The sequence below is a fragment of the Alnus glutinosa genome, chromosome 9 (assembly GCF_958979055.1).
Source record: "Alnus glutinosa chromosome 9, dhAlnGlut1.1, whole genome shotgun sequence".
NCBI lineage: Eukaryota > Viridiplantae > Streptophyta > Magnoliopsida > Fagales > Betulaceae > Alnus > Alnus glutinosa.
The window spans coordinates 10701015-10727465 of NC_084894.1; the positions used below are offsets into that span (position 1 = coordinate 10701015).

The 26451-nt window shown below is 39.4% G+C and overlaps 1 protein-coding gene across 3 annotated transcripts in view; it reads left to right on the forward strand.

Annotated features, from left to right (window-relative positions):
- The first annotated feature begins 2203 nt into the window (after positions 1-2203).
- Positions 2204-26451, forward strand: part of LOC133877478 (serine/threonine-protein kinase TOUSLED) — a 30181-nt gene continuing 5933 nt past the window's right edge. For 2 of the 3 annotated variants that reach the window (XR_009901743.1, XM_062315795.1), the window contains exons 1-9: positions 2204-3019; positions 4290-4379; positions 6458-6547; positions 7081-7284; positions 9742-9792; positions 10002-10109; positions 10320-10364; positions 12456-12568; positions 22676-22742. Coding sequence is in view for 2 of the 3 variants with exons in the window: in XM_062315795.1 (XP_062171779.1) it covers positions 2750-3019; positions 4290-4379; positions 6458-6547; positions 7081-7284; positions 9742-9792; positions 10002-10109; positions 10320-10364; positions 12456-12568; positions 22676-22742 (1038 nt within the window). In the remaining variant the exon portion in view is untranslated. The remainder of the gene's footprint in view (positions 3020-4289; positions 4380-6457; positions 6548-7080; positions 7285-9741; positions 9793-10001; positions 10110-10319; positions 10365-12455; positions 12569-22675; positions 22743-26451) is intronic. The other variant, XM_062315796.1, reaches the window with a different exon arrangement.

Consider the following 26451-nt stretch of genomic DNA (forward strand, 5'->3'; position numbering starts at 1 on the left):
GCTTTATTATTATTATTATTATTATTACTATTTTTGGGGTATTACACAATTGTTTAGTGAAATTAATTGTAATTAATAGTAACTAGTGAAAAATCGTAAGATGACAAATGTCATAGACTTATTGGAGCTAGTTATATATATATTTTTCCTTTGGGTCAATCTTCAAGCTGATGTAATTTGACCAAAGTGACAAATATGCTTTTATTTATTTATTTGGACCATGTTTTTTTTAAAACATGGACCATGATAAGACAGTGGTCCAATTACATGGGCTTGGAATAAAACTCACCCAATTATTAATGTATATGGTGCATGGCTTAGTCCCCATGCGTCACTTTAAGTGAAAGGGATTAGGATTTTATCCCTAACCTCAATTCCCACTTCTCCAAATAATCTAGTGCCTATAAATATGAAGTCGGAGAGAGGCATAACTTATACTCTGAGTTGATCCAACACTCTTTGTTCTCACACTCAAACTAGAGAATTGTTTTAGATTCTCTTGAGAGTTCACTTTCTTTAGTTATCTTCAGTCATTGAAGAGAAGATTCAAACATCCCAATAATCCCAAAGGACAACCATGATTCTAGAGAAAGAGAGAAAAAAATTAGTTTTGCTCAAGCACAAGCAAGAGGTCGAATCTACAAGTAAGTTTCTCTTCTTGCATTAATTTCTATATTACATGATCTCTCCATACTTTTGTAAAGACCAATTCCTTGGAATAATTTCCCTGTGCATATATGATGCACTCATATATCCAACATTTAACCACATATATCTATTTGTCAAAAGGGATAAATGCATTATTGATCCATGTTGTTTGAGGTTTTGACAAATATCTTATTGACTTTTAAAAACTGATTAATCACTCCACATGGTAAGTAAACAAAACAAATTGGTCCCTACTATTAGAAAAGTTGATAGAATCCGTTAATGTGCAACATCAACACTAACTCATTATATTAAAAAACTAGGGGAAAAGTTTGCATACCTCCTCATACTATCATTCGATTGTCAATGTCTCTCCAAATTAAACATTGCATCAGTTTTCTTCAAAACTACAAAATTTGTCAATGTCTTTTCAAGACCAACAAAAAGACAAAAATTATCTTATTTTTTTTAATAGTACAAAATACCCTTATAATTTGAAAAAAAAATGGGGAAAAGCTAAAATCTAAGAAATAAAAACGAAAGTTGTTCTAACTTTTGTTTTTTTTTTTTTTTTTTTTTTTTGTTTTGTTTTGTTTTGTTTTGTTTTGTTTTTTTTTTTTTTTCTATACGTTTTAGAATTTTTTTTATTAAAGGTATTTTTATCAATTGGGGGACATTGACAATCGGGTGATAGTTTGATGGGGGTATATTTCTCAATAACTAAATATAATATATTTAATTTATTACAGGTTAATATTAATATTAAAGTAACAAGATTTTATCCAAATTATCAATATGATTTAATTGATAAGTATTATATTGATTCTATCCAAAGTATTAATGACATGTATTAATGTTTTCAGCTATTATATTTAGTTTTTAATATTTTATCAAAAGAGAGTGCCAAACGTCAAAAAATGTTTTCAGCTGAAATCATTTTTTTGAAAATTGCTTTAAGCTAAAATCAATTTTAGATAGAAAACATTTTACGCCAAAACAAACGGAACCTTAATAAATTGCATTCACATCCGTTAATACTTTGGTTATTGGGAATTAGAAGAAAATTAGAAGAAAATCAAAAGAAAATTGCGAGAGAGATGAGAGTACCTGAGATGCAAAAGTCGAACAGGGATGAGATCCTTGAGAGTGAAGGAGCTAAGCAAAAAATGAAACAGACTTCGATGTTGAGTGAGAAGGAGAAGGTCAAATGTGTGTGGATTGAGCGTGATGGAAAAGGTCGGATGTGCCGGTTGAGCAAGAGTGTGAGAGGAGGAAATAGTTTACTAAAATCAAAAAAAGGAAAACTATTTTACGCAGGTTAAAACATATTTTATTGTCAACTGAAAATGATTTCGGTTTGACTAAAATATTTGGTCGTACCAAACACCAAAAAGTAAAAATAATTTTTTATTTTATTTTTTAAATTTTTGTTGAAACAAACATAACTTTAAATAGATTATTCTCCTTTTATTTTTAAAACCAAAACTTCAAAACAAAATATCAAAGCTTAGGATTCTCAATGGGTTGAATACTTGAATAGACAATGGTCCATAAAGATTGACAAGGGTGAGGCCGAAGTCCCATCCCTGCAGGCTGCAGGTTCCATCACATACCTTCCCTGGATTTAGGGCACATCTGCCCCTTTTACCCCACTAACACCACCTCGTACTCCATGACCTCATTCCATTGCTCTTTTCCCCTGCCCAAAAACAACACAAAGACAAATATATGAAACAAACCAAACAAGTACACAGAAAGAAAAAATCTCCTTTCTTAGTTCCCTTCCATCCCTGGCTTGCTCTGATTCTCCCACCCTTTACCAAAATTCAAAACCCTAATTTCCTCCATCTCCCAATCAAATTCTCAATTTCTCTATCTCTATCTTTTTCTTGGTCTCCAAAACTGCTCTATTTTGCTGTCTAATCCTATATTTAGCTTATTCTCACCAAAGTGTGGACTCAAATCCACTCTTTCTCCCCAAAAAACCCAACATTCTAGGGTTTCATTGAACCTAGAATCCCACTCCAAGCCAAATTCTATACCTGCTCAAATGATCTGAGAAGTCGCTGTTTTTTGTAAAACAGCGAGACATACAGTAGCAATGTCGGACGACATGCTAATACATTTCTCGTCCAACTCCTCTAACCAGTCGGACCAGTCCCTGCCCACCAAGATTGCCAAGCTCGAGGCCCGCATGGTCAGCAAGGCCTCCTCGGCCCCGCCGGCTCAACAGCAGCAACAGCCGCCACCAGCGCCGCCACAGCAGCAGCAGCAGCCAACTTGGGCCTCTGTCTCTTCGGGGGCGGCTGCCAAATTCGGAGGAACCGAGGAGTTGGCCGAGCCTTCCAGTTCGAGCGACTCCGACTACGATGTAAGACTCTTTAAGTCCAGTTCTATTGTAATGTGTGTACTGTTGGTATTATTTTTAGATGGATAGTTGAGTGAATAGATTGAATTGTGGAATGATTAATAAGAATTCGTATTGATGGGAATGTAAAACACACATTTTATGATTACGATGTTGAACAGGCATTGACATTGCAGGATTTACTGCAGATGCTATACATATATGATAAAGTGCCATGCATATCTTCATTTTGCTATGACATTTCCCTAATTCGGTTAATTCTGCTCGATATTTTGCCTTCACAATGATGGGCGTATTGAGAAACAATTTATTTTCTTTCCAGTGACTGTCTCTCCTAACAAGTTGGATCTAGGGCTCTGTTGATGTCGTAATGTATTTTGTGGTTGTTGCACCAATGCATACAAAGATAAAAAATTTGAGCTGATAGATTGAGTGGCTCATGAATTGGAGTTTAGGTGCTGTAGGATGCATAAATCGCATAGTTGACCTGTTTGGTGGCTGCCTCGAGAGCTTTGTCCTGTTAATTTTCTAGTAAGTGCGGGATGGAGGGCTCCACATGATCTAGGATTAGTTGAGTGCTAAAAGAGCCCCAGAAACTTCATCTACAAAAAGAAAGAAAAAATTGAAAAACGATAGGGGAAAGAGAATTACCAAACAAGGGGGTTGCAGAAGAGGACAATTATAGGTAACATTGATTCTGTTAAATGTTTCAAGTATAAATGAAACATTTTTGATTAGATAATCACATGTTTGTTGCTTATATCATGGACAAAGCTTTGAAGAGACAAATTTTGCATGAGGATTTGAGATATATCATGCTCGTTAACAGGCCTTTTATAATAACTAAGCCTTAGATTATTAAATATGCTGGATAAGATTGGGTTTAATTAATGGTGACAATGTTTAAATTGATTATGAAATTGCTGTCATGATTTCTTGACATCATGTGCATGACCGCTTGCATTTATGGAAATTTTAATGTATGTGATGGTTCCTATACTTAGTCAGGAATATGCCTATGTGCGACCTGTATGCAAACATGTTCTCTCGCAGTTAAGAAGCTTTGAAAATTACCTTTTTCAGTTAGAGTTTATATGTGGTTTCTTGGCAAAAACTTCAGACTGTTAGCCACATTATTAGCTGTATCTTGTGACGTGGTTCACCATACACAGATATACAAACATACATTCATATGCGTCTACATGCATACATACACATACATGTGTATACTATTTTCAGTTTCTCTGACTTAGATAGCATTGTCCTATGCCAGAATGGAGGGGGGTTTCTAATACAAGCCAACACACAGAAGCGCCAGAAACTTCAAGAAGATGACAACTCAACTGTTTTTGAATGTGTTGAGGTATGTTCTTGTTTGATGAGTTAACATGGTTGGAATTTTGGGATAGTTAATTTGGATTACTGACTTAGTTGCCATTCTTTGGGTTATAAACTATGGGCTATACACATATATACAGTGTACATTAAAATCCAGGTCTTAATGATATTTGTGTGCCGAATCCCCTTTGTTGGTGTTTTTATTAACATTGGCTTAACTCATGGTTTTTAAGTTTCCTTATGAATTTGTATTACAAAATTATTTTTCCATTCTCTTTCAAGAAAATGAATTGCATACTAATGTTTGGGTATAAAGAGGAAACTTTTCAATCAGTCGCTGATGGATTGCAAATGGCTGTTGAAACCAGCCAATTATGGAGGTAGACATGTTATGATTAGGATGTCAGACAATGTGGTACGGACAATGATAGGATTTAAACATAACGGTGTGCACAATACTCGTTTTCTTATGGAAGTTGCATAATTCAGTGAATATCAAATTATGGCTGATTCTATGGCTTTCATAATGATGGATGTGTTTGTGGTGCGTGCTTGTGTGTTCTCTTCATTTTGATGTGTTAAGAATACTACTTCCAAAACTGGGATAATATAGATGCCTTAACTTCTAATAAAAACTACATCTGAAGTCTTTTTAGAATCTTGATCAAGTAATTAAAATCGTTTGGAACCTGAATTTATTGCTAATCTCTATCTTCCAGCCGAAAGAATGAATGAAAACTTTACTCAATCAATCTATGTCTGGAAAGTGTTTTTATTCTAAATCGTAATTTCATGATTCAGAATATGTGCTCATCAAGCAACCTCTCAAAAAAAAAAAAAAAGAATGTGCTCATCATGCAAATACTATACCCTGAGAATTTGTGTTGGTAACTTGACCTTGAGTGGCGATCCAAAAAATTCTCTAGTTTCTAGTTGTTTCTCTCTGAAAATATTGTTGCAGAAGTTGCATATGCGGATAACTTCTGAATCCCAAGGGGTTACGTTGAGGCTTAGAGATGGTTTGATCCCTTATTTGATCAGACCGCTTCTGGTGTTCGAACTAGTCATTAATGGTTGGCTTCATTGGTACCCTTCAGTACGCGTTGCAAACCTAAACGACACATATGGATCCCCTCAACCCCTTCGTTCATTACTAGTGGAATATTCTTCAGTATTTACTTTGGAGTTTAGGCACCTTAGGGAGCATGAATCCTACAGGGGGGCTGCAAGTGCCCTTGGATTAGTTGTGTGCTAAAGGGGAAATGTCTTAATTATAAATGCAAGATTTTTGTGTAGAGGTTTACATGTTTGTTGCTTCCATCTTGAAAAACTGTGTTGCTAAAAGTTCAAAAAAGAAAAAATAAAAAAAAGGCTTTGCATGAACATTTGTGACATATCATGCTTGATAAAAATCTGGAATGGAGAACTAGTTTTGAATTTTCAATAATATTGGATAAGCAAGGGATTTTAGAATAATTAATGGTGATGGAGATGAAATTTATTGTGGGAGTACCATAATGATTCTAGAAAATATGTGCATGATCATTTGCATTTATGGGAATTCTAGTTATTGTGATGGTTTCCATACTTGGTTAGAATTGGCCCTCATATGAACGGTGCAGACATGTAGCCTTGCATTTTAAGAGGCTTTAATTATTACTACCTCTTTAAGTTAGAATTCATATGTATTTTCTTGGCAATAAAAAAAAAAAAAAAAACTTCTGCAATGTTATCCATTTTGTTAGTGTTGTCACTTTTTGTTGCCAATGAGCTGAAGCTCAAATGTCACTTTCTTCCCCCATAAAAACTGGTAGAGAGCGAGATTATGGATTCAAAATCCACTGGATACATCTGTTAACAAAGTGTTTGTCACATTGAGTCTATTGAAAGATAATTTTTCTGTTAAATACTATAATATATTACCCAGTTCACCCTACATTCATGTGCATATACTTGAGTTGTGCCCCTCTGCTCATTTTTATGAGAATGAATTACTTATGTAAAAAAATAAAATAAAAATCATATGCATATATACATATGCAAACACATATATGTGAAAGTTGTTGTTTTCAGTTTTCTAACTTTGACAAACTTGTCCTGCAGAATGGAGGGGAGTTTCTAATACAAGCAAATGCTCAAAAGAGCCAGAAACTTCAAGAAGATAATAACTCGACTGTATATGAGCATGTTGAGGTAGGTTATTTGATGAATTAATATGGTGGCAACTTTGTGATAGCTGATTCCCCCCCCTTTTGTCTGTTGAATACTGTGACTTACTGCCTGTAGTTTCTTGTCTTTTGGCCTCTCTCTCTCTCTCTCTCTCTCTCTACACACACCCATGCATGGATGTAGGTTCTTTGATGCATTAATATGGTGGGAACTTCGTGATAGCTGATTCCCCCCCCCCACTTTTTTTTGTCTGTTGAATACTGTGACCTACTGCCTGTAGTTGCTTGTCTTTTGGCCTCTCTCTCTCTCTACACACACACACACATGCATGTATTTATTAATACGTGTGCATATTATAATTCTCTCCTTAAATAATGTTTTCTTTTTTAGTAATTTTGAGGTAATGTCGAATCTCTTATTCTGCGGTGTTTTTCTTGGGACTTCTTTAACTCATTGTTTTTAATTGCCTCCTCATGCATTTAGAGTGCGATTTCCCTTTGCATTTTATTTCAATAAAATGGATTGCATACTAATTGGTGGGGGAAAAATATTTTCAGGCAGTGGCTGATGGGAGGCAAATGGTTGTTGAAACCATGGAATCTAAGGCCAATTCTGAAGTAAGTAGGAAAAAACAAGGTCGCGGAAGGGGGCAGTCTGTTTCTGGCCGGGGGCGTAATTCTAGAATTAATGATCAGATAAGATCACAAAATTCTTCAACTGTTTCACCTTCAAATGGCCAGTTTGAGAACTCATATCTTAAGGTATGCTCATTTGTACGAACTGTTTCTATGTCATTCTTTATTGTGACTTTTATCATCCTCTTCTTCATTATGCTATCATCATTGTCATTATCTCAGTTATTTATTTATTAAATTGTAAGAACAGATAATCTGTATGATTATTCTAATAGAAGGGTGATTAGTGGAGAACACGTGCGCGCGCGATCACTCACACATAACATAATTGGCGAGTATCAGTAATTTGACAATGAGACACATTTTCCTCTTCCTTTGGTTTTTTTTTTTTCTTTTTTCTTTTTTTTTTTTGGTGGGGGGGGGGTGTTAAGAATAAAATATGTGACATGCATAATGTGTTGCATAACGGGTATAAGTTATGTATAGCAAATTGGGTAAGTTGAGGGCCCCGTTCTAATTAGGTCTTATGGTAAATATGGCCTAATGTGTGTATTTAAGATTTCTTTTTCTTTTGTGATTTGGTAACAGATATGTATAATTGCAGTTGTATCTGTTGTGTTGCGCATGCCATGTGTCATTTTTGGAATGTAGAATGAGGTTCGTTATTATGTATTTGTGATGGCTTTATAAAATAATTTGCGAAGTGTTCCAAAAGGCATTATATAAATGACATTTATGACAATTATAATATATTTCCATAATGCTTAAAAAAATGTGAAAGGACACTCATAAATCACAAGTACAGTGCTATCGTAGAGAACATCCCTGTACCATATCCATACTAATCTCTATGGATTTAGGTCTTCTAGGTGTCACTGTTTTACATCAATTTACGTAGTTTCTTCATGAATAATCATCTTGTCAATGTTCTGCTTCAAATGTCTTAGGGAAGACTTTCTCAAGATATGACATATGGTTGAGTGTCAATATCTGTGATGTAGAACTGGATTTTAAGATTTGAGTGAACACTATGACAATAGATATTTTTCACAAGAGGACTTTGATAATGAATTTACCTATTAAAAAATTTATTGGTGTTGCTGAAATTTGCAATTTTTTGTTCAACCATATGCAATACTTTATTGCCTTAAATTTTGGGGTTAGGTACCTTTTTAGTCCCTGAGTTTTGAAGACTTTATTTTTTAGCATTTGAGTTTCAATTTGCATCACAGATGATACATCAGTTTTGGGAAATGACCAAATTAGTACCTCGGTTAACTTCTCCGTCCAAAAACTAACGGTCCACCACGTGTTAACCTCAGAAATTGACACGTGGCACTAATTAAAAAATCTTTAAAAATTAATTTAAAAAAATTTAAAAAATTAAAAAAAAAAGGGAGCCACCCCCTTGGCCACCATGGGGGTGGCCGGCCGGTCTGGGGTGGCCGAACCACCCCCATGGATAGAAAAAAAAAAATAAAAATTCGGGAAGATCGGTTTTGCCCTTGGGGGTGGCTCGGCCACCCCCAAGGGCCACGGAGGTGGTTTGGCCACCCCAAGGGCCAAACTCTCCAAATTTTAGGGTTTATTTTTCCCGTTTTGCCCTTGGGGTGGCCGAACTACCCCCAAGGGCCACGGGGGTGGTTTGGCCACCCCTAGACCGGCCGATCTGGGCCACGGGGGTGGTTTGGCCACCCCCAAGGGCAAAACCGATCTTCCCGGATTTTTTTTTTTTTTTTTTTTTTTTTTTTTCTGTCCAAGGGGTGGCCGAACCACCCCATGGTGGCCAGCCACCCCCCCTTTTTTTTTTTTTTTTTAATTTTTTCAATTTTTTTTTAATTTTTTAATTAATTTTGAAAGATTATTTTTAATTTTTAATTTTTTTATATAGTGCCACGTGTCAACTTCTGAGGTTGACATGTGGCGGACTGTTAGTTTTTAGATGGAGAAGTTAACCGAGGTACTAATTTGATCATTTCCCAAAACTGATGTATCATCTGTGATGCAAATTGAAACTTAAGGACTAAAAAATAAAGTCTTCAAAACTCAGGGACTAAAGGAGTATTTAACCCTAAATTTTGTCTGAAATTAGGTGTTTGTTATCAGATAGGTCAAAAACAGTAGGATATGTAATGTATGGTGAAGATAACTGGATTTGATGTTGCACTCGAAAAAACTCTTAGGTGAGTGGGAAAGCTTAGGGAAGTTTTTCCACGTCTCCTCTTAGGTAGAATACTGAGAAAGTCTTTCCTGATCTTTCAGCACCATGGTAGAACACGATGGGAAGTTTTTCTAGAGCTCTCCTCTTTGGTCTGTGGATAAGGAAAAAAAAGTGCCATAGCGGGCGTGGGTGAGGTACTGAAAAATACCCAAAATTGCCAGAGTCAGTGTTTGCTAGATGTCTTTGTGATTGTTTTGGAAACTTGATATGTGCAAGGAGATGAGAAGTGTCTATATGCTTATCTAAAAAGTACATGGATTGGATGTTGCTTGTAATATGGAAGGTTCTTATGTTTAGGGATGATGGGTAAAAGTAAGACTTATTTATGGCTGTTCGTTAAGCCCTTTCTCCGCTTGTTGCAGGATAGCAGGCCCAAAGAGCAGTTTCGGAGTGATAATCGCTCTCCATTAGAGGTATAGTTTTGGTGTACTTTTTTTCATTGTTTAACACAAATATGGTAAGAATATATTCTGCTGCTGTATAGCCAAATATCATAAGAGAAACACAAGCTTTTTAAGTATATTTGAAGCAAAGGGTTCTTGTTTATAAGTACTTTTCAGAGGTAAAAGAAGCTTTTGATATCTCACCCATCCTAGTATTTTTTTCAATGAAATTAAATTAGGAGGAGGTTGCATCTCTTCGGGCAAAAGTTGCAGCACTAGAGGAGGACTTGCGAAAATCACGTCAAGAGGCCTCTGATTATCAAAGTCTTTGCCGCCAGTTAGAAAAGGTAATAGAATTGATGCCAATAGTTGTAAAAAAAAAAAATTTAATACATGTTCCAGAGCAATACAGTTTATATTTGAATCTGGTGCCAATTCTTTCTTTTTTTTTTTTTTTTTGTTTGTTTGCAGAACTGCTTTGTTCATTCGTGAGACTATGATAGAGCTCCTTCATTTCTTTCTATTAAGTTTCTTTTTTCAATTATGATTTCTGGCAGGAACTGAAGGACCTCAAAGACTATGAACAGCAAATGAAGCCTAAGGTGTGCTTCTTTAAGGACCTTGATTATCAACTGCTTCGGACATCTGATTCTATATATTTTTTCTTCTTATTTTATGGCCTCTCTCAATTTTATCGTGGCATTTCACATATCAATGTACAATATAGTTCATTATATTTACAACAGTAATTAAAAGATGTGCAAACCTTCACTAGACTCTACAGATAAGTCCTATGCTGGATTAGGTGTGAGGTACCCCAACAGTTGCACAAGGAAACTGAAGAGATGCAATACAAACAATATGCATATGCATGTCCTCCACTGAGATGTCCTTCTATTTAAAATTCCAGAGATTTTTTAATTTTTTTTTTTTTATATATATATAAGTAATTGAAAGGACTGTCATATAGTTCTCTCTATCAAAACCCAATATGATTGAAAAGCACTCCATAAGGCACTAGCGACTCATAGTGGGAAAGAGGATGACCCACAAATTCACTGCTCTTCTTTCACATACAACACCAATCGATCACCAAGAACATGTCACTTCCTAAGATTATCCATGTTGAGGATTTTTCCTAGGGCAGCCGACTAAGCAAAATGCTGCTCTAAAGGGAGCTTTATTCCGCCAAATACTCATTTTCAAGGGAAGGGAGAACCATCATGGGAGACAAGAACTTTGTAGAACAATCTAATGTCGAACAAAGCTTGTCTTCATCTCCCCGTCCCAATTTAAAGGAGTGCAATGAATTAACAAACGAAGAAAAAAATCCACCTCTCAATCATGAGCTGCTCTGGTAAAGCTTATGTTCCATTGAAGGGAGCCACTAAAAATCTCCAAATGATCTACCACAGAAGCATCGCTAGCAATACTATATAAATCAAGAAAAGTTTCCTTGAGGGCCTGATCCCCACACCAAAAAAATCTTGGAGTTATCTCCTACCTCAAATTTGGTATGACTTGCCCTAACCCTTATGATATTTTTCCACCACACCTCATATAACACATGAACCTCATTAGAACACCACTCAACCCACGAGTTTCCATATTTAGACTCCACTACGACTCTTTAGAAAGCCTCTCTCTCATGCATATAGCACCATAGCTATTTCTCCAAAAGAGCACGGGTGAGCAAAAGCAAGTTTGGAACCCTATTCCTCCCTAAAAGTTCGGAGAACAAACCTTGGACCAGCTCAACAAGTGAAATTTGAGTTCTTCACCTATCCCATCCCATAAGAAATCCCGTTGCAACTTCTCTATGCGATTGGCAACACTAGTAGAGAGAGGAAAAAGAGACATGAAAAACATAGGAAAATTGGATAGGGGGCTCTTGATCAAGGTAATCCTTCCACCCTTAGATAAGTACATCCTCTTCCAGCCAGCCAAGCGACCCTCATTCTTCTCATTGACACCATCTCAAATATATTTGGCCTTAAAAGAGGCTCTCAACAGAAAACCAAAATACTTCAAACGTAAAGAAGAAACCCTGATTACCAAAATACTTGTCAAGCCATCACATTACTGACGTTGCGAATAGGAACCAATTCCGACTTAGCCAGGTTTATTCTCAAATTGGAAACAACTTCAAAACATAAAAACAAGGCACACAGATAGCAGAGGTGGTCTGGATTTGCCCTGCAAAAAATAAAGTTATCATCTGCAAAGATGAGGTATGTTGATCATACCAAAGTTTCTAAGACCCCACAGGAAAGCTTGAAAGAAGGCCCCCATTAACAGTTGCAGAAAACATTTTACTTAAAGCCTTTATGACGATGCGTTGTAGTGTCTTACGCCACAAGACATTACTAGATTGACTCTTATAGCATTTGTCGTGACTCAGGGATGCGCTAACAATATATGCTTGATATCCCAAAAGGACTAGTAGACAGCCAATGTAAGACATAGCACATGTCTATACAACTTTTTCACAATCTGATCTAATCCAATCTAGGATATCACCCCACGCGGGGGGGTTCTCTAAAAGGCTTGTGAACTGTTGGATAATGTGTGCATCTTATCTATTTTATATATGAGAAACTGAGAAAGGTTCAGTGTGAATGTAATGTTCACCAGGTGTATAGTTGGCACATTGTTGTGACCATAACTGGTTTTGGTTTTCTCCTTTGATGCAGAGAACAAAAATAATATCTGATCTGTTGATAGCTGTTTCAAAAGCTGAGAGACAGGAAGCTAGGTTGAAGGTGCGGCAGGACTCTTTGAGACTTGGCAATGTGGGTGTAATCAGGTACTACACTAATTGATTTATGCTTCTAATAGTAGGTACTTGGAAGAGATTTAGAATGCTTTGGTTGGTGATCACAATGAATGAGAGAAAGTACAAGAGGTGAATATTTAATCTAGTACAAAAGACAAAGAATGTGCAGATATTTTAGCGAACTATGTAGGCATTGTTCACTCCTGATATAGTTACTCTTTGTTTTCTGCCACTTCTGAGGATCCTTTTGCCGTATGTTTTTAGAGATTAACTTTGATATGCATTTCTGTTGACAAACTCATGAGCAGTACATGATATATATTTTATTTGTAGTTGTGGCCCTCTCCTACCTTTTCCATTTTACTGGTTATTCAAATACAAATTGGGGTGAAATTAGCCAACAACAATATTTCTGGTAATAGTCTAGCTTGTAACTATAGCTGCAATTTTAGCTCAAGCTGTCCAAAGCTTTGCTCTTTTATTTATTTATTTGATAAGTAATGTTAATTCATTAATAAAGCGTAGAGGGATGCAACCCTAGTACATAAGAAGTATACAAAAGAACCCTTAATAGGAACGAACAGAAAATAAATTTAAAAAATTTGCATAAGTAAAAAACTCAAGCTATGATGAGCCGCTATCCAAATATATAATGTGTTAAGCAAATGCTTCCGTAGCTTCAATATCGATGTCTCTACATCTTCAAAGTGTCGCCCATTTTGCACTCGCTAAAGACACCACATTAAACACAACAGATCTAACTGCCAAACTTCCTTAGCTGGACCATACCCAAACGACGTGGTCACGCGGCCCAGTTAGTTAACAATTCCAGCACCCTTCGTGGCATAACCCACTCTAACCCAAATAAAGTAAGAATGTAACTCCATAAATTGCGAGCAACTTCGCAATGACGTAGCAGATGTTCAATGGACTCCACACTCTTTTTACACATACAACACCACTCAATCACCATAACATTCCTCTTTCGCAGATTGTCACGCGTCAAAATTTTACCTAAAACTGTTGCCCATACAAAGAAAGCCATCCTCGCCGGAGCCTTAACAAGCTAGATACTCTTCCAAAGAAATGAAGGGCCATCTTTCCTATTTAACACTTCATAAAATGACTTCACTTCAAATAGACCCCATTTCTCCCCAAAACCACAATGCTACACAAATAGAGCAATAAATCCCAATTAACATGATCATTTGCCTTTCCAAAATTAGCTTGCACAGCATCCTAGATTCCCCCGATCGAATTTGACTATCCAAGCATTCATTAGCAATAAGCACTAAATCCAAAATTTGTTGACCGTCAATAAAGCATTCTGTGTGTTGGAGATAATTTTGCCCAATACTAACTTAAACTTGTTTGCGAGAACCTTGGAAATAATCTTATACACCCCCCCCCAAAACCAAAATAATAAAGCGAAAATCTTTCACATCCACAACACGTCTTCTTTGGAATCAGAGAAACAAAAGTAGCATTAAGACTCTTCTCAAAGTGACCTCTATTATGGAATCTGCAAATACAGCCATAAGATCATTTTTCAATATTTTCCAACACTTCTGAAAGAAAGCCATTGTGAAGCAGTCTGGACCCGGTGCCTTATCTTCATTCATATCCCGTACCACATCCCACGCCTCCTCCTCAAACTCTCTTTCTAACCAAATACTCTCATCTGCATCAATGGATAGGAAAGATAGACCATCCACCCTTGGCCTCCAAGAACACTACTCAAAATACAATTTGTTGTAATAATGTATTATATGCTCCTTTATCTCCAAAGGATTCTTGGACATTGCACCATTTATATTCAAAGAGTCCACATGATTGACTTTACGATGTGCGTTGGCCACCATGTGAAATTTTTTTGTGTTTTTGTCCCTCCTTTGGCTACAAAGCTTGTGATTGTTGTCTCCAGTTCATTTCCTCAAAAAGGAGAGTTTTTTCTCCAGCTCTCTCGACATATCTATCTATCTCCTTCTGTGGACTCACGTTTTTACTCGGTTCGGTATGTCTTGGGTTATGCTTAAAAAAGTTATCGATTTATTTGCTTGTTGGTGGAAGTCTGGAAGACCAAGAAGTGCTGCGGTTTGGAAGATGGTGCCTATCTGCATTTTCTGGTGTGTTTGGAAAGAAAGAAATCTTAGGTGTTTCGAAGATCAGGAGAATTCAATGGAGGATATATTAGCTTTGTTTTTTCATTCGCTGTATCTGTGGACGGTGGCCTTTTTGTCACCTATGTTGATTAGCTTTTCTGACTTTCTTGTTCGTTTTTCTTTTTCTAGTTAGGTGTTTCCTTTTGTATACTTCTAATGTACTAAGGGGCGCCTTACGCTTTCAATAAATCTATTTATTTATCAAAAAAAAGCAACGACACTCTTCAATTAAATCCAGCTCTCGAACACCAAACACTTCCTCATTCCATTTCTTCAAATCTGCTTTCAAAGCTTTCAACTTATTAGCCAAAACGTAACTTGGTAATCCATAAAACTCATAGGACATCCACTAAGTTTTAACCTAATCAACAAAACCATTCGATTTCAACCCACATGTTTTCAAATTTAAAATACCTACTCTCCTCTAGGCGCCCCACAATCCAACAACAAAGGAAGGTGATCTGATAGAAGTTTTGGCAATCTCCTCTGTGTCACTTCAGGAAAAAGTTCTTCCCACTCTGGAGAAATTAAGAATCTATCAATTCTATACCATATTTGATCTTCTTGGTATTCGACCAAGTAAACTGACCTCCTTCAAGCGAAAGATCCACCAAACTCTACATGAATATGAATTTTGAAAACTCTTCCATTGCTGCAGAATAGCCAGAAACGCTTGGCCTCTTGCTTGGAAATCGAACCGCATTAAAGTCTCCCTCAATACACCATGACATCTCCCATCAACTCATCAGCCCAGCTAACTCATCCCACAGCTCCCTCCTGCCCATGTCATCATTCGAACCGTAAACCCCCCCAAATGCCCATACAACATTATCAACAGTATTGCGTAGAGAACAAGCAACTGTATATCTTCCCACACACTCCTCAACCTTCTCCACCACCTGTCTATCCCACATTAACAAAATCCCACCCGACGCACCAATTGCTCCCATATAGCACCAATCCACATAATGGCAGCTCTATAGACTCCGCACCACCTCCCTTGAGACAATTGCCATATTTGTCTCCACCAAAGATACAATATCCGCCTTCTAATCCCCTAGCAGCCCTCTAATCCGCAACCTTTTATTAAGCTCATTTAGCCTTCTGACGTTCCACATTAAGATTTTAGGCTTCATAAAAAACGAGATGAGCCCCTTCCCCTATCTCGGTCTCTAATAGATTGTACCCCCTTCTCATAATTAAGGGACCAAGCCAACCTATTTAATTCCCATTGACCTTTTGCCCTTGGTGTAGATGGAATAGTAGTCGTATATTCATCCATTGATTGATCTCGGCAGCTTCAATCTCCTAAAATAACGACAACATTTTATCCTCATAACCTTCACAAGATAACCCTACAACTTGATAAAAGCCTGATGATGCTCATCTCCCACATCCACTGCCAAGGGTGTGAGTAACAAAGGTTCGCACCCCTCCAAATTTCCCTTTATTTTATCTTCTTAATACTGTAACAAAAGGTCTTCAGGTAAATACTCCTACATGTCCAAAGAATACTGATACAATACTCCCACCTCGTCTCCCACCTCACCCTTGGACATTGACCCAATGTCCATTTTGCCACCACCGCTCTCCCCGAAAAAGGTCCCCCCTTGCTTCCTCACTGAAATGACGTCTTCTGTGTTGCCTCCCACCTTGACCTCTACCGACGGACTATTGACCATCTTGACTTTTGGGACCCCACCATTGACCAGAGTTTCTTCTGCAAGCCTCTGATCGACAAACTCTGAACCAGACCCAGAAGATTCAGTCATAGTAATTGACGGCGAACACCTGGAGAGCTGTGAAGCTTGCGGTAGTCCTCCACCAGCTTCCAACATCTCTTGGGCAAGTCTCTCTTCGGCGACAGAGCCAAGCCCATACATACCGGTGGCCTCATTAGCGTCGTTTGAGCCAAACCCAGACTGGCCAGGCGCTACTACGGAATATTCTGAGTCCAACCCATTCTTTCCAAACACCAAAGCCTCTGGCGAGCTTCTGACTAACAGCGAAACAGTCTGTACTCCTCCATCGCGTATCGCACCCTCAGGTACAAGAACGATGGTCTCTGCCCCAACTATAGAGTGAACCACAGCCTTCTCCAAGTTTCGATTCGTTCCCACTTCGGTATCGTCCATCCCTTGCTTCACTCTCCAAAAAGCCTTGTGGGTTGCGACATTGATAGACCATGCCAGAAAATCCTGGCTTTTGACAATGGGCCAACTCATCCTGCCACAACTTGGACTGTGGAATTGAAACATCCCCACACGGGCATTTAACTTTAGACCCAAAAGGCCCACATTTTTTAGTCCCAGCTTCTGGTTCCATATCACATGCAAACCGGCCGAGTTCGAGGACTTCGATTCAATGTAGAAATAACCCAAATAACCCATTGATAAAACTTACAAGACCAATCTGATTCAGGGTTTATTCAGCAGCAGAATCATTGGATATAGCTCTCATGTACTTGGGAAAAATCTGGATTATATGCTTAATTATTTAGTATAAAGCTCGAAACATCATCAGCATCTACTTCTTCTTTGGCTATTGAGGTACAAAGAGAAGTATGATATTCTGCCTAAAAAACTTATGTTGTTTGATATCAACAGCTACTTTATTTCTTTATGAGACATCTGTAGAAATTGAAAAACCCTAGAACACATTAATGTTTAGACAGGGAGAGGTTTTGAATTCAATTATTTACACGTGGGGATTTATAAAGTAATAGTTTGTTCTATTTTTGACACTTTTTTAATAAATAATAAGTTTTGAAACAGAACCTTAGTTCCATTATGATAATGACTTTACCACCAGACCAGAACATTAAGTGTATGTTTGCTTGTTGGTGGACTGCCACCCGTACTTATTTGCTCTATCTCGGGGGTGAGGGCTTCCTGCTCACTCTGTCCACCATCGGTATACCGCATGGAGCTCTTTTGGAATCGGATGTGTTAAGCAAAAGCTCTGTTTCATCTGACTTCAAAAGAACCCCATGCATCTGCTTGTTAGGTAGAACAATTAGAGTAGGCGAGGTTCTGAATGCAGCTGTTCAGTGGGGGCTTCCTAGAGGACTCAAAGTAGGTTAAAAAAGAGCCCTTCTGCCTGAAACACTACCGCTTCGTTCAGTCGGTATATTCGTATATCCCCTTGCCTGAGCAATGAACGTAGTTTATGATGGGTGTTGGGTCTTCCTGTAGCTTCTGTCTTTTTAGCTGCTTTATACGGCAGTACTCAGAGTGTTATTTTTTGAAAGATGGTGCCTTTGTGCCTTTTGTGGTGTCTTTGGAGGGAAACAAATAATAGGTGTTTTTAGGACCACAAGAAGACCTTGGAGGAGTTGAAATCTTTCTTTTCTTCAGCACTTTGTATCTTTGGACAGCTGCTTACGTTTTTCCTTTAGTGATTAGTTACCATGATTTTCTTGCTCTTTTTGCCCATACTTTCTAGGTAGCTTCTCTTGTATACTCTCTTTACCCGAATTTTACTTACCAAAAAAGTTTCTTATATTTTTTGGATGGACAACCACATTGTATAGACTTTTGACAGTTGATAATCTTAAGAAAAGGGGTAAAATCACAGTGGATTTGTGTTCCATATGCAATAACAATGGTGAAATGGTAGACCATCTCCTACATTGTGATATGGTACATGACGTTTGGTAATTAGTTTAACTCTATTTATGGTGCAATGGGTGATGCCTAGGAATCTAGTGGAGCTGTTTGCAATTGGAAGGGGAACTTTTGTTGCCAAGAGGCTACATGGTTTTGGAGGTAGTTCCACTTTGTTTTATGAGGACAATTTGGTGGAAGAGAAATAATCGTACATCCACTTTACAGAGCTTTATGGAAACTCCTTAAAACCCATTTTTCTATGATCTTTCTATGACCATATGTGGATTGCAGGTGGTTTTCATTGTGATTGTTTCTTGGACTTAATTGATGTTCTTAATTTCCGATGTGTTTGTCAGGGAATTACACATTTTTCCCCTTTATACCAATTCCCTTAATTTCTAGAATTTTATATTACTTATAAAAAAAAATTGATTTGCATTGTTAAGGCATTCAAAATGATTAGGCATTAAATTTGACCATTAGGAAAGGGTTAAATGACTTAAAATAAGTTAAATAACTTAAAATAAGTTAAATGACTTAAAATCCCCCCTATGCCCTAGCGTCGGGGCATCAAGCTAGGGGTTCGTCTCCTGTCCGTCTTTTTGTTCTCTTACAGCCTCTCGCTTGCTGTTTCGGGGTTCAAGATTCGTTTCGCTTGTTCCTTGGGTTGCTCTTCAAGTAGGGGCGTAAGCTGGTTTTTCTCTAGTTGGGTGGATTTTTCTTCAGGTGATGTGAATCCTTTGGCTTGGCCGTCTGAGTCTTGGGTTTGTCGTGAGATGGATAAGAGATTTTCAGTGGAGTCGAAGGCTTTTGCCTTCTCGGTTGTGGATGGGGCGTCAGTGCTGAGGGTGGTGGAGAAGATAATTTTTTTTTTCGGCGAGGTCTTCATGAGTACCCAGTGCTCTGAGTGGCTTGCGTCGACATTGGAAGTGCTGTTGGGTGTGCCGGAAGAGCAAGATTTTGTCAAGTCTTTTTGGGCAGGATCGAAAGTCCTGATTGTGCGAGGGGTGGGAACGAAGCTGGCCGTTTCTTAGAGGCGACAACTTTCGGGATGGGCGGTCGGAAAGGGTTCATTTCAATCCCTGAGGGTTGTGGAGGGTGGGGATGGCACAAATTCTCTAGCGAGCTGAGAAAGGTCGTAAAATTCCTTTTTGCCGCGGTGGGTCGCGGGCTTGCTTCCTCGTGTATGTCAGACAAGGTGGATGAGAAGGTAGAAGGGTCGGTTTTGGGTTTGGCTCCAAATTGGACGGGGCCTTCTTTTGTGGAGGTGTTGAGGTTGGGTTCGGTCACTGTCGTGAAGGAGATGCTTTTCATGGAAGGTCGTCGTTCCAGTTTGAGGGATCCGTTGGTGGAGCCGTGTGCTCTTGACCTCATTTCGGTGGTGAGGTTTGCAGAGGAAGATCAGAGATCGGCGGTGGATTGCACCTCTTTGGAGTCTCCTCCGCTTGATCTGCTAGACAAAGATCAGCCTCGTAGTCCATTAGGTAAGAAGCCTCTCACATGTCCGAATTCGAAATTCAAAATTTTGAACTTGCGCACGTGGAGTAAGTTGGTCTTCGGTTTCAACTTGGTTATGGGCCGGGCTATAAGGAATCTTCTGGGTTGGTTTGCCGGTCTGGGCTGGGCCGGAAATGCTCAGGTCTTCGTTTGGGCCGTCTCATGCCAAAGGCCATAGTCTCCCGTCCAGTGAGAATCTTGCCAGAGAGGACGCCGGTGACTTCTTCTGGGGTGTTTTTGGGTCTGCCTCCTCATAGGAGTGGGTCATCTAGCCTTTTGAAGATGGCCTCAGCTTTTACTTTAGTCGACAGTCAGTCGAGCATCTAGTTGGAGTTGTCGCTGGAGACTTATTCTGGGGGTGGGTCGTCTTGCTTTTTGAAGTCTGCATTAGCACTTTCTCCAGTCAAGCCGACTCACTTTTTTCTTCCCCCCCCTTGCCGGATCCAAATCTCCTGCCTACGGTGTCGCTGGTTGCTCCTCCGGCTCTGTCTAGTCTGTTTGTGAGCTCTGGTTTTTCCGGTAGCTCGTGAGGTACAGAGCTCCCTGCTTTCGCTCCTCCTCCCCTCTTAGGGGCTTCCGAGTTGGGGGAGAAGATTCTTCTCCCCCCTTGCTGCTTAATTCCAAACCCTTTCGGCATTATTATCGGAGGGCTAGGGAGCTTAGGGAAGGCCATTCTGTGAAGTGGAACGATGGGTTTCTCTCAGATTCCCTGGAAGCCTCGAAGACGGCTGCAGTGCTTCTATTGAAGAAGGTTGCAGAGCCTCCAGTGAAGAAATACTTTCTTAGGAAGGGATTTTTGAACTCTCGTCAGAGTGCTCCATCTCGAGAGGTCGGAAATGGCTTCTCCCACACCCAGGCTTCGACTGTCGATTTTGACCATAATAGGGAGATAGATGTTTGGGAGAAGGCGTTTTTGGAGAGGTTGCCCGTGGAGTGGGTTATGGATGAGGGTCAGGGCAAGGAGTTTTGGGTAGGCTTGACAATTCGGGTCGGGTTCATGTCCACCCAACTGACCCGATTACACAATCGGGTCCAACACGAACTCGACCCGATTATTAATCGGGTTGAATTCTGGAACCCGAACACGACCTGCTTGCCAACCGTGTTACCCGTACATGACCTGGTAAACACGATTACACAACCCAAAATTTTCCACAATCTCTCCAAGAAGGCACTGAAAGTTTGAAACCAGAAGAGAAGCAACTCGATCGGTAGCTCAACCGAAAAACAAGAGAACTGAAAAAAAAAAAAAAATTTCCCATTCGGCCATTATGAGTATGAGGAATAACCCAAGGAAATTTCTAAGCAAAATAGTAATAAAAATCCCTTCAACCCATTCGGTTCCCCAACCGAAAACAAGAAAAAACCCAAAAAATTTCTCCACCCATTCAGTGTGAGAAGATGATTGCGCGCCAAAAGTCTAAAGGAAAAAGGGAGCTTCTAAATCTGCATAGCTCCATCAATTATGGTGATGCTAAAGGTCTCTCTAGGAGTAGGAAAGGCAAGGCACACATGACGTAGGTTTGTGTGCTTTGGTGGGTGGGTGGTGGGTGGTTTTATTCTTAGTTGGGTGCTATTGTAGTTTGTTTCGGGGTGTTTCTTAGTTTTCAGGGGTATGGGTCTTATTGGTTCTTTTGGATTTTTGCGGGTTAGCTTTGGTGGTTCCTGTGTACTTAGGGGCGCCTTATGCTTTCATTAATAAAGTCTTCTTACTTATAAAAAAAAAAAAAACAATTTGAACTCAAAATCGACAACTTCAAAGAACTAACAACCGAAAATCGCAAAGAACAACCCACAACAATTTGAACCCAAAATCAACAAACTGTGAACCGAATTACCGAAGTCACCGAATTGTGAATTGTGAAGGGCCTGAAGGGCTGACCGGCTGAAGCACAAACCGTGACTGTGAGGCGCCGTGGCTGTGTGCGACTCTGTGAGGCGTCGTTGCCGTCATGGGCTCGTGGGCGGGGCTGCGTGAACGGCGGGTGACCGATTGATTCGGAGTCTCGGAGAGTCGGACTGAACGAGTGAAAGAAAGACAGTGAAAAATGAAAGTGTGCAGCTAGGGTTCATCTTCTTTCTTGAAGTTTCCATTATGTTTTGCTTTTGTTTTTTGTTAACCGGGTTATAATCGTGTTCATAATCGGGTCGACCCGATTATGACCGAACCTGATTATAACAAACCCAAACCCGGTTTTTTCGTGTCGTGTTTGTGCCAGGTTCGCGGGTTGTGTCAAAAATTGCCAAGCCTAGTTTAGGGCTATCTTGGACGAGATGATTGAGCGCTAGAAATCCAAAAGAAAGAGGGAGCTTCGGAATCTGCAAAGTTCCGTCAATTATGGCGATGTTAAAGCTTCTTCTAGGTGTAGGAAAGGCAAGGCCCATATGTTGTAGGGTTGTATGCCTTGGTAGATTTTGTGGGTTGTATCTCGGGTGTTCTTTCGATTTCTAGGTGGTTGTGTTTGGTTTCTTTTGTGGGTGCTTTTGTTTGGGTTCTTTTATGGGTTGTTTTTTGGGTGTTCTTTGGGTTTCTAGGGTTTAGTTTCTGTGGTTTATGTTGGGTTTTTGCGGGTTAGTTTTGGTTCTCCTTTGTATACTACCTGTGTACTTAAGGGCGCCTTACGTTTTTTTTTTTTTTTTTTTTTTCATAAATTTTGCTTGCTTATCAAAAAAAAAAAAAAAAGAAACTTGTACTTGGTTACTACTAGCTCTAAAGAATATTCATGGAGTTTTGTTCTGTAAATTCCTTGCATTCCTCAATCTGGATGAATGACATTTTTTTTAAGCAAAAACTTAAAGTCTCTTAATCTTTGAGCATCTTCCATTTTTTGCTTTGTATTTTGTTGATCATGTTCTCTTGTGGATTGCAGAGCAGGAACCGTCATATCAGAGACATGGGAAGATGGACAAGTGCTAAAAGATCTCAATGCTCATCTAGTATGCTCTTTCTATATATATATATATATTTTTGGCTTATTGAAAATAATTTTGTTAGTTTTGAATTTTCTGGACATGCCTGTGGTTTTTGGACCCAACATATCTCATTCCTCCTATGTAAGAGTTTGAGGGTGAGTTCATGAGTTCAATCTTGCATAAGTGTGTGAGATATATTTACTTATAAGCAAGATTTTTCTTCGAATATTATATCCTTTGTGTTTAGCTATAGTAAACATGTTATTCACGACCTTTATAGTGTCTAACTTATGTATACAATATGACTTATGTTTAGGCACTTAATAATATTTTACACTTAATAATATTTTATAATCTGTGAATCAGTAGGCCCCTTTATTTAATAATTTGAGATTTGTCGTTTAGCTGTTAAACTTTTTTTCTCTCCCTTTCTCCTCTCTCACTCCCTCTCTCCCTCCCTCCACTTGCGGTGGCGCGTCCAGCTAACTTTTAGCCTCAGATCGGCTTGTTCCCCCCCCCCCCCCCCCCCCCCTTTTTTTTTCTAGGTTCGTCTTCCATGATGCGGTTTTTTGGAGCTTGACGTTTGTGGCCTATCATGGAGCACAGATTTGTCGTGGAAGCTAAAGATTATTATTATTTTTTTAATTTTTTTTTTTCAGTGAAGTTTGGTTCTTCAAGGTTTCGCTTGGAGGAAAAAAGGAAGTCTTTCTCATGGGTGGTGGTTTTTGGTTCATTGTGTTCTACTTGGTTGGTGGCCATGGTGAAGGAGGCGTTGAAGTCGCCAGGGGTTGAGGACTTTGTTAAGTCTTTTCGGGAGGATTTGAAGGTGCTGATTGTTCGGAGAGGTGGAAATCAGGCAGGAAGGTTTTTGGAGGTGGCCTCTTTCGCAGTTGGTGGTCGGAAAGGGTTTATTTGGCTCCCTGAGGGTCGAGAAGGGCTGGGTTGGAGGCGAGTTGCGGGTGAGCTTAGCAAGATGGTGTTTCTAGAGTCAGCGTCTGGGTTGATGGTGGTTGCAGTGGGTTCTTCGGATGGGAAGAAGTTGAGATTTCCTTTGGTGGGCATTCTGTTGGAGTTAGCCCTGAGAAGGGTGGGGTGATTTCGTCTTACGCGGAGGTGGTGCGTGGGGTGATTGGTTCTTCTGTTAAGATCTGGGCTATGCCGGTGCAGATGGCGGAGAAGTGCGAGTTGGATCTGCTGCCGATGCCTCTGTTTAGAGACGAAGGGGATTTGAGAGTGGCGGTGAACGACTTTGATTTGGAGGAGAAGTCACTAGGGTTCATGGAGGCAGCAAGCTTAGGAAGATGAAGTTGGAGTATCCTAGATTTCGGAAGAAGCTTCTCGGGCTCCTCAGGTCAGAATTGGATCAGGCTTCATCAACCATGGACCAGTTCTTTGGGTTGTGTCTAAAGCTCAAACTCTCTTTAGGTGTCAAGTGTGCTCGGGTTGGGTTTAAGCCCATTCTGAAAAAGGCTAGAGGGTCTGTTACTCCAGGGCGTGAGATTAATTCTGTAGCGTTGGAGGCCGGTTTGGGTTCGGGTTTGGTATTGGTTTCGGATTTGGGTACGACTTCAAATCCAAGTTTAGGTCCAGATACGGTTTCGGACCTGGGTTCGGATCCGGGCACCGTTTCTCTTCCTTTTCATTTTTTGGTGGCATCCTCGGCGGCCGTTCAGGAGAAGACTCTCGCTAATTAGATGGCATTTAACCCCCAGGTTCACGGTCATGTGGATTTGGGACGTGGGCTGGTGAGGTCTAAGCCTTTGAACCTCTAGTTCCGCAAGTCCAAGGCTAAGAGAGTCAGTGCCACTGCTGAAGAATGGTTGTCAGATACTCTTGACCTTATGGGTATGCCCCCTCCCGTAGCTCAGGAGGCTGTGACGTTGGAGAATGTTGAGGTTGGGTGGTGGAAGAGGAAGGAAGTAGGGCTGGTTCTGGGTGCTGGTTCTGCGTTGGGTTTTGCTAGTTCAAGGTTTTCTCTTCCTAATTCTTTGCCTATGGTGGGTTTGCCGGGAGGTAGGGTTCCTCCAATATTATCCTTGGAAGACTCCATGCCTAAGACTCTTATTCAATACAAGGAGAACACGATGATGTGGGGTTTCTTAGGCGGGTGTTTCTCAAGTCGAGCTCGTTCTCTCATGTCCTGGCAGATTGCGGTGATTCTACGTCGTCCTATGTCTCTAGCTCGTTGCATGATGCTCCTTCGGTGGTTGAGTTTGCGGGTGGTGTCTAGTCTCTCTCTCCTTTGGAGTAGTCTCTGTTATGCTCCACGGTGGGGTTCGGGTCCAAGGGGTAAGAGGATAAGACTGGCTTTCCTCTCTGCCCTTGATGAGGAGCATTTTTGGGAGGATATGCTTGTGGGTTGAGAGCTTTCGGGGTTTAGGGGTTGGTTTGTTTTGTGGGATGTTGTCTAGGGCGGGTCGGTGTTGAGATGTTTGTTTCTCGTATATTCTGTGTGTACTAGAGGCGCCTTATACTGTTATTTATAAAATTTGCACTTATCAAAAATAGCTTTTTTTGGATTCTGGATTTGTTGTTTAGCTGTTAAACTTTGTTTGGATTCTAGTTTTCATACTTGCTTTCTACAATTATTTTTTTTTATAAGTAAGAAATGTTTAATTAAAAAGCGTAAGGTGCCTCTAACTACACTAGGAGTATACACAGGAACAACCAAATCAGCCCACAAAAAGAAGCCCAAACAAACCCACAAGGACCTAAGCTCTTAAACACAAAACCCATAAGGAACAGCCCACAAAAAGAAAAAAGAAACCAAAAGAAACCCTTAAAAACCAAAAACCCTCAAACCCGAACCCTCAAGAAGCATTCCCCGCTACCGCACGTGAGCCTTCCATTTCCTATGCCGAATGGACGCACTTGCATCATCGTAGTTCATGGAGCTTACCAAATTCAAAATCTCCCTCCTGCCTTTAGACTTTGGACGTGCAACCTTTACTTCTCGAAGAAAGTCCTCTTCAAAGGCATCCAAAATCACTACTTATAAAATTCACTACTTATCAAAAAAAAAAAAAAAAGGCATCCAAAATCGCCAAGGACAGATCCTCATTCTCGTCGCTATCCACCTTGCTTTCTACAATAATTATACTCGGTTTTTTATTTTTACAGAATTCAACTCCTCACATATTAAGTGATAACAGTTGCCTTCTTCCTCTCAATTTCATCTTAGTTTTTGTGCGCATTTCATGCTCTCAGATGTCTTAGACTTTTGGTGTCATCAATTTTGTGTTATTTTGTTATTGTATCTTGCATTTCACCCTAACTTGTATTTATGATTTATATCTTGTTTCGATCAGCTCAGTTTATTTCTCATGTAAATGCACTATAAATGTTCCGAGTAAAGTAAACTTCTGAAGGTGGTTAAGCATCCCAAAATTGTCTTAATCTTGAATAACATAACCATGGGTTGTCAGAAGCTTATCTTGTTTCTTTGCTGGTCAAACAACACCTTCTATTGATGGTTCTGAACTTTAAGTTGCTGGATTTATTATTTGCTAGTTTTTGATAAGCATCATACATCCTTTACTCTTATTTAGGATGGATTTCATTTTATCATTATCTCTTGTGATCATATTTTATAGTCTATAGCAGGTTAATCACAAGAAATTCCCACTAGCAGTTCTTCATAACCTTTATCCTGTGTCTTTTTCATTTTCCATGATCAGGGTATAATTTTTTAAATTTAAGTTTATGAGGGCAAAAAGATCGACAGTTAGAATAT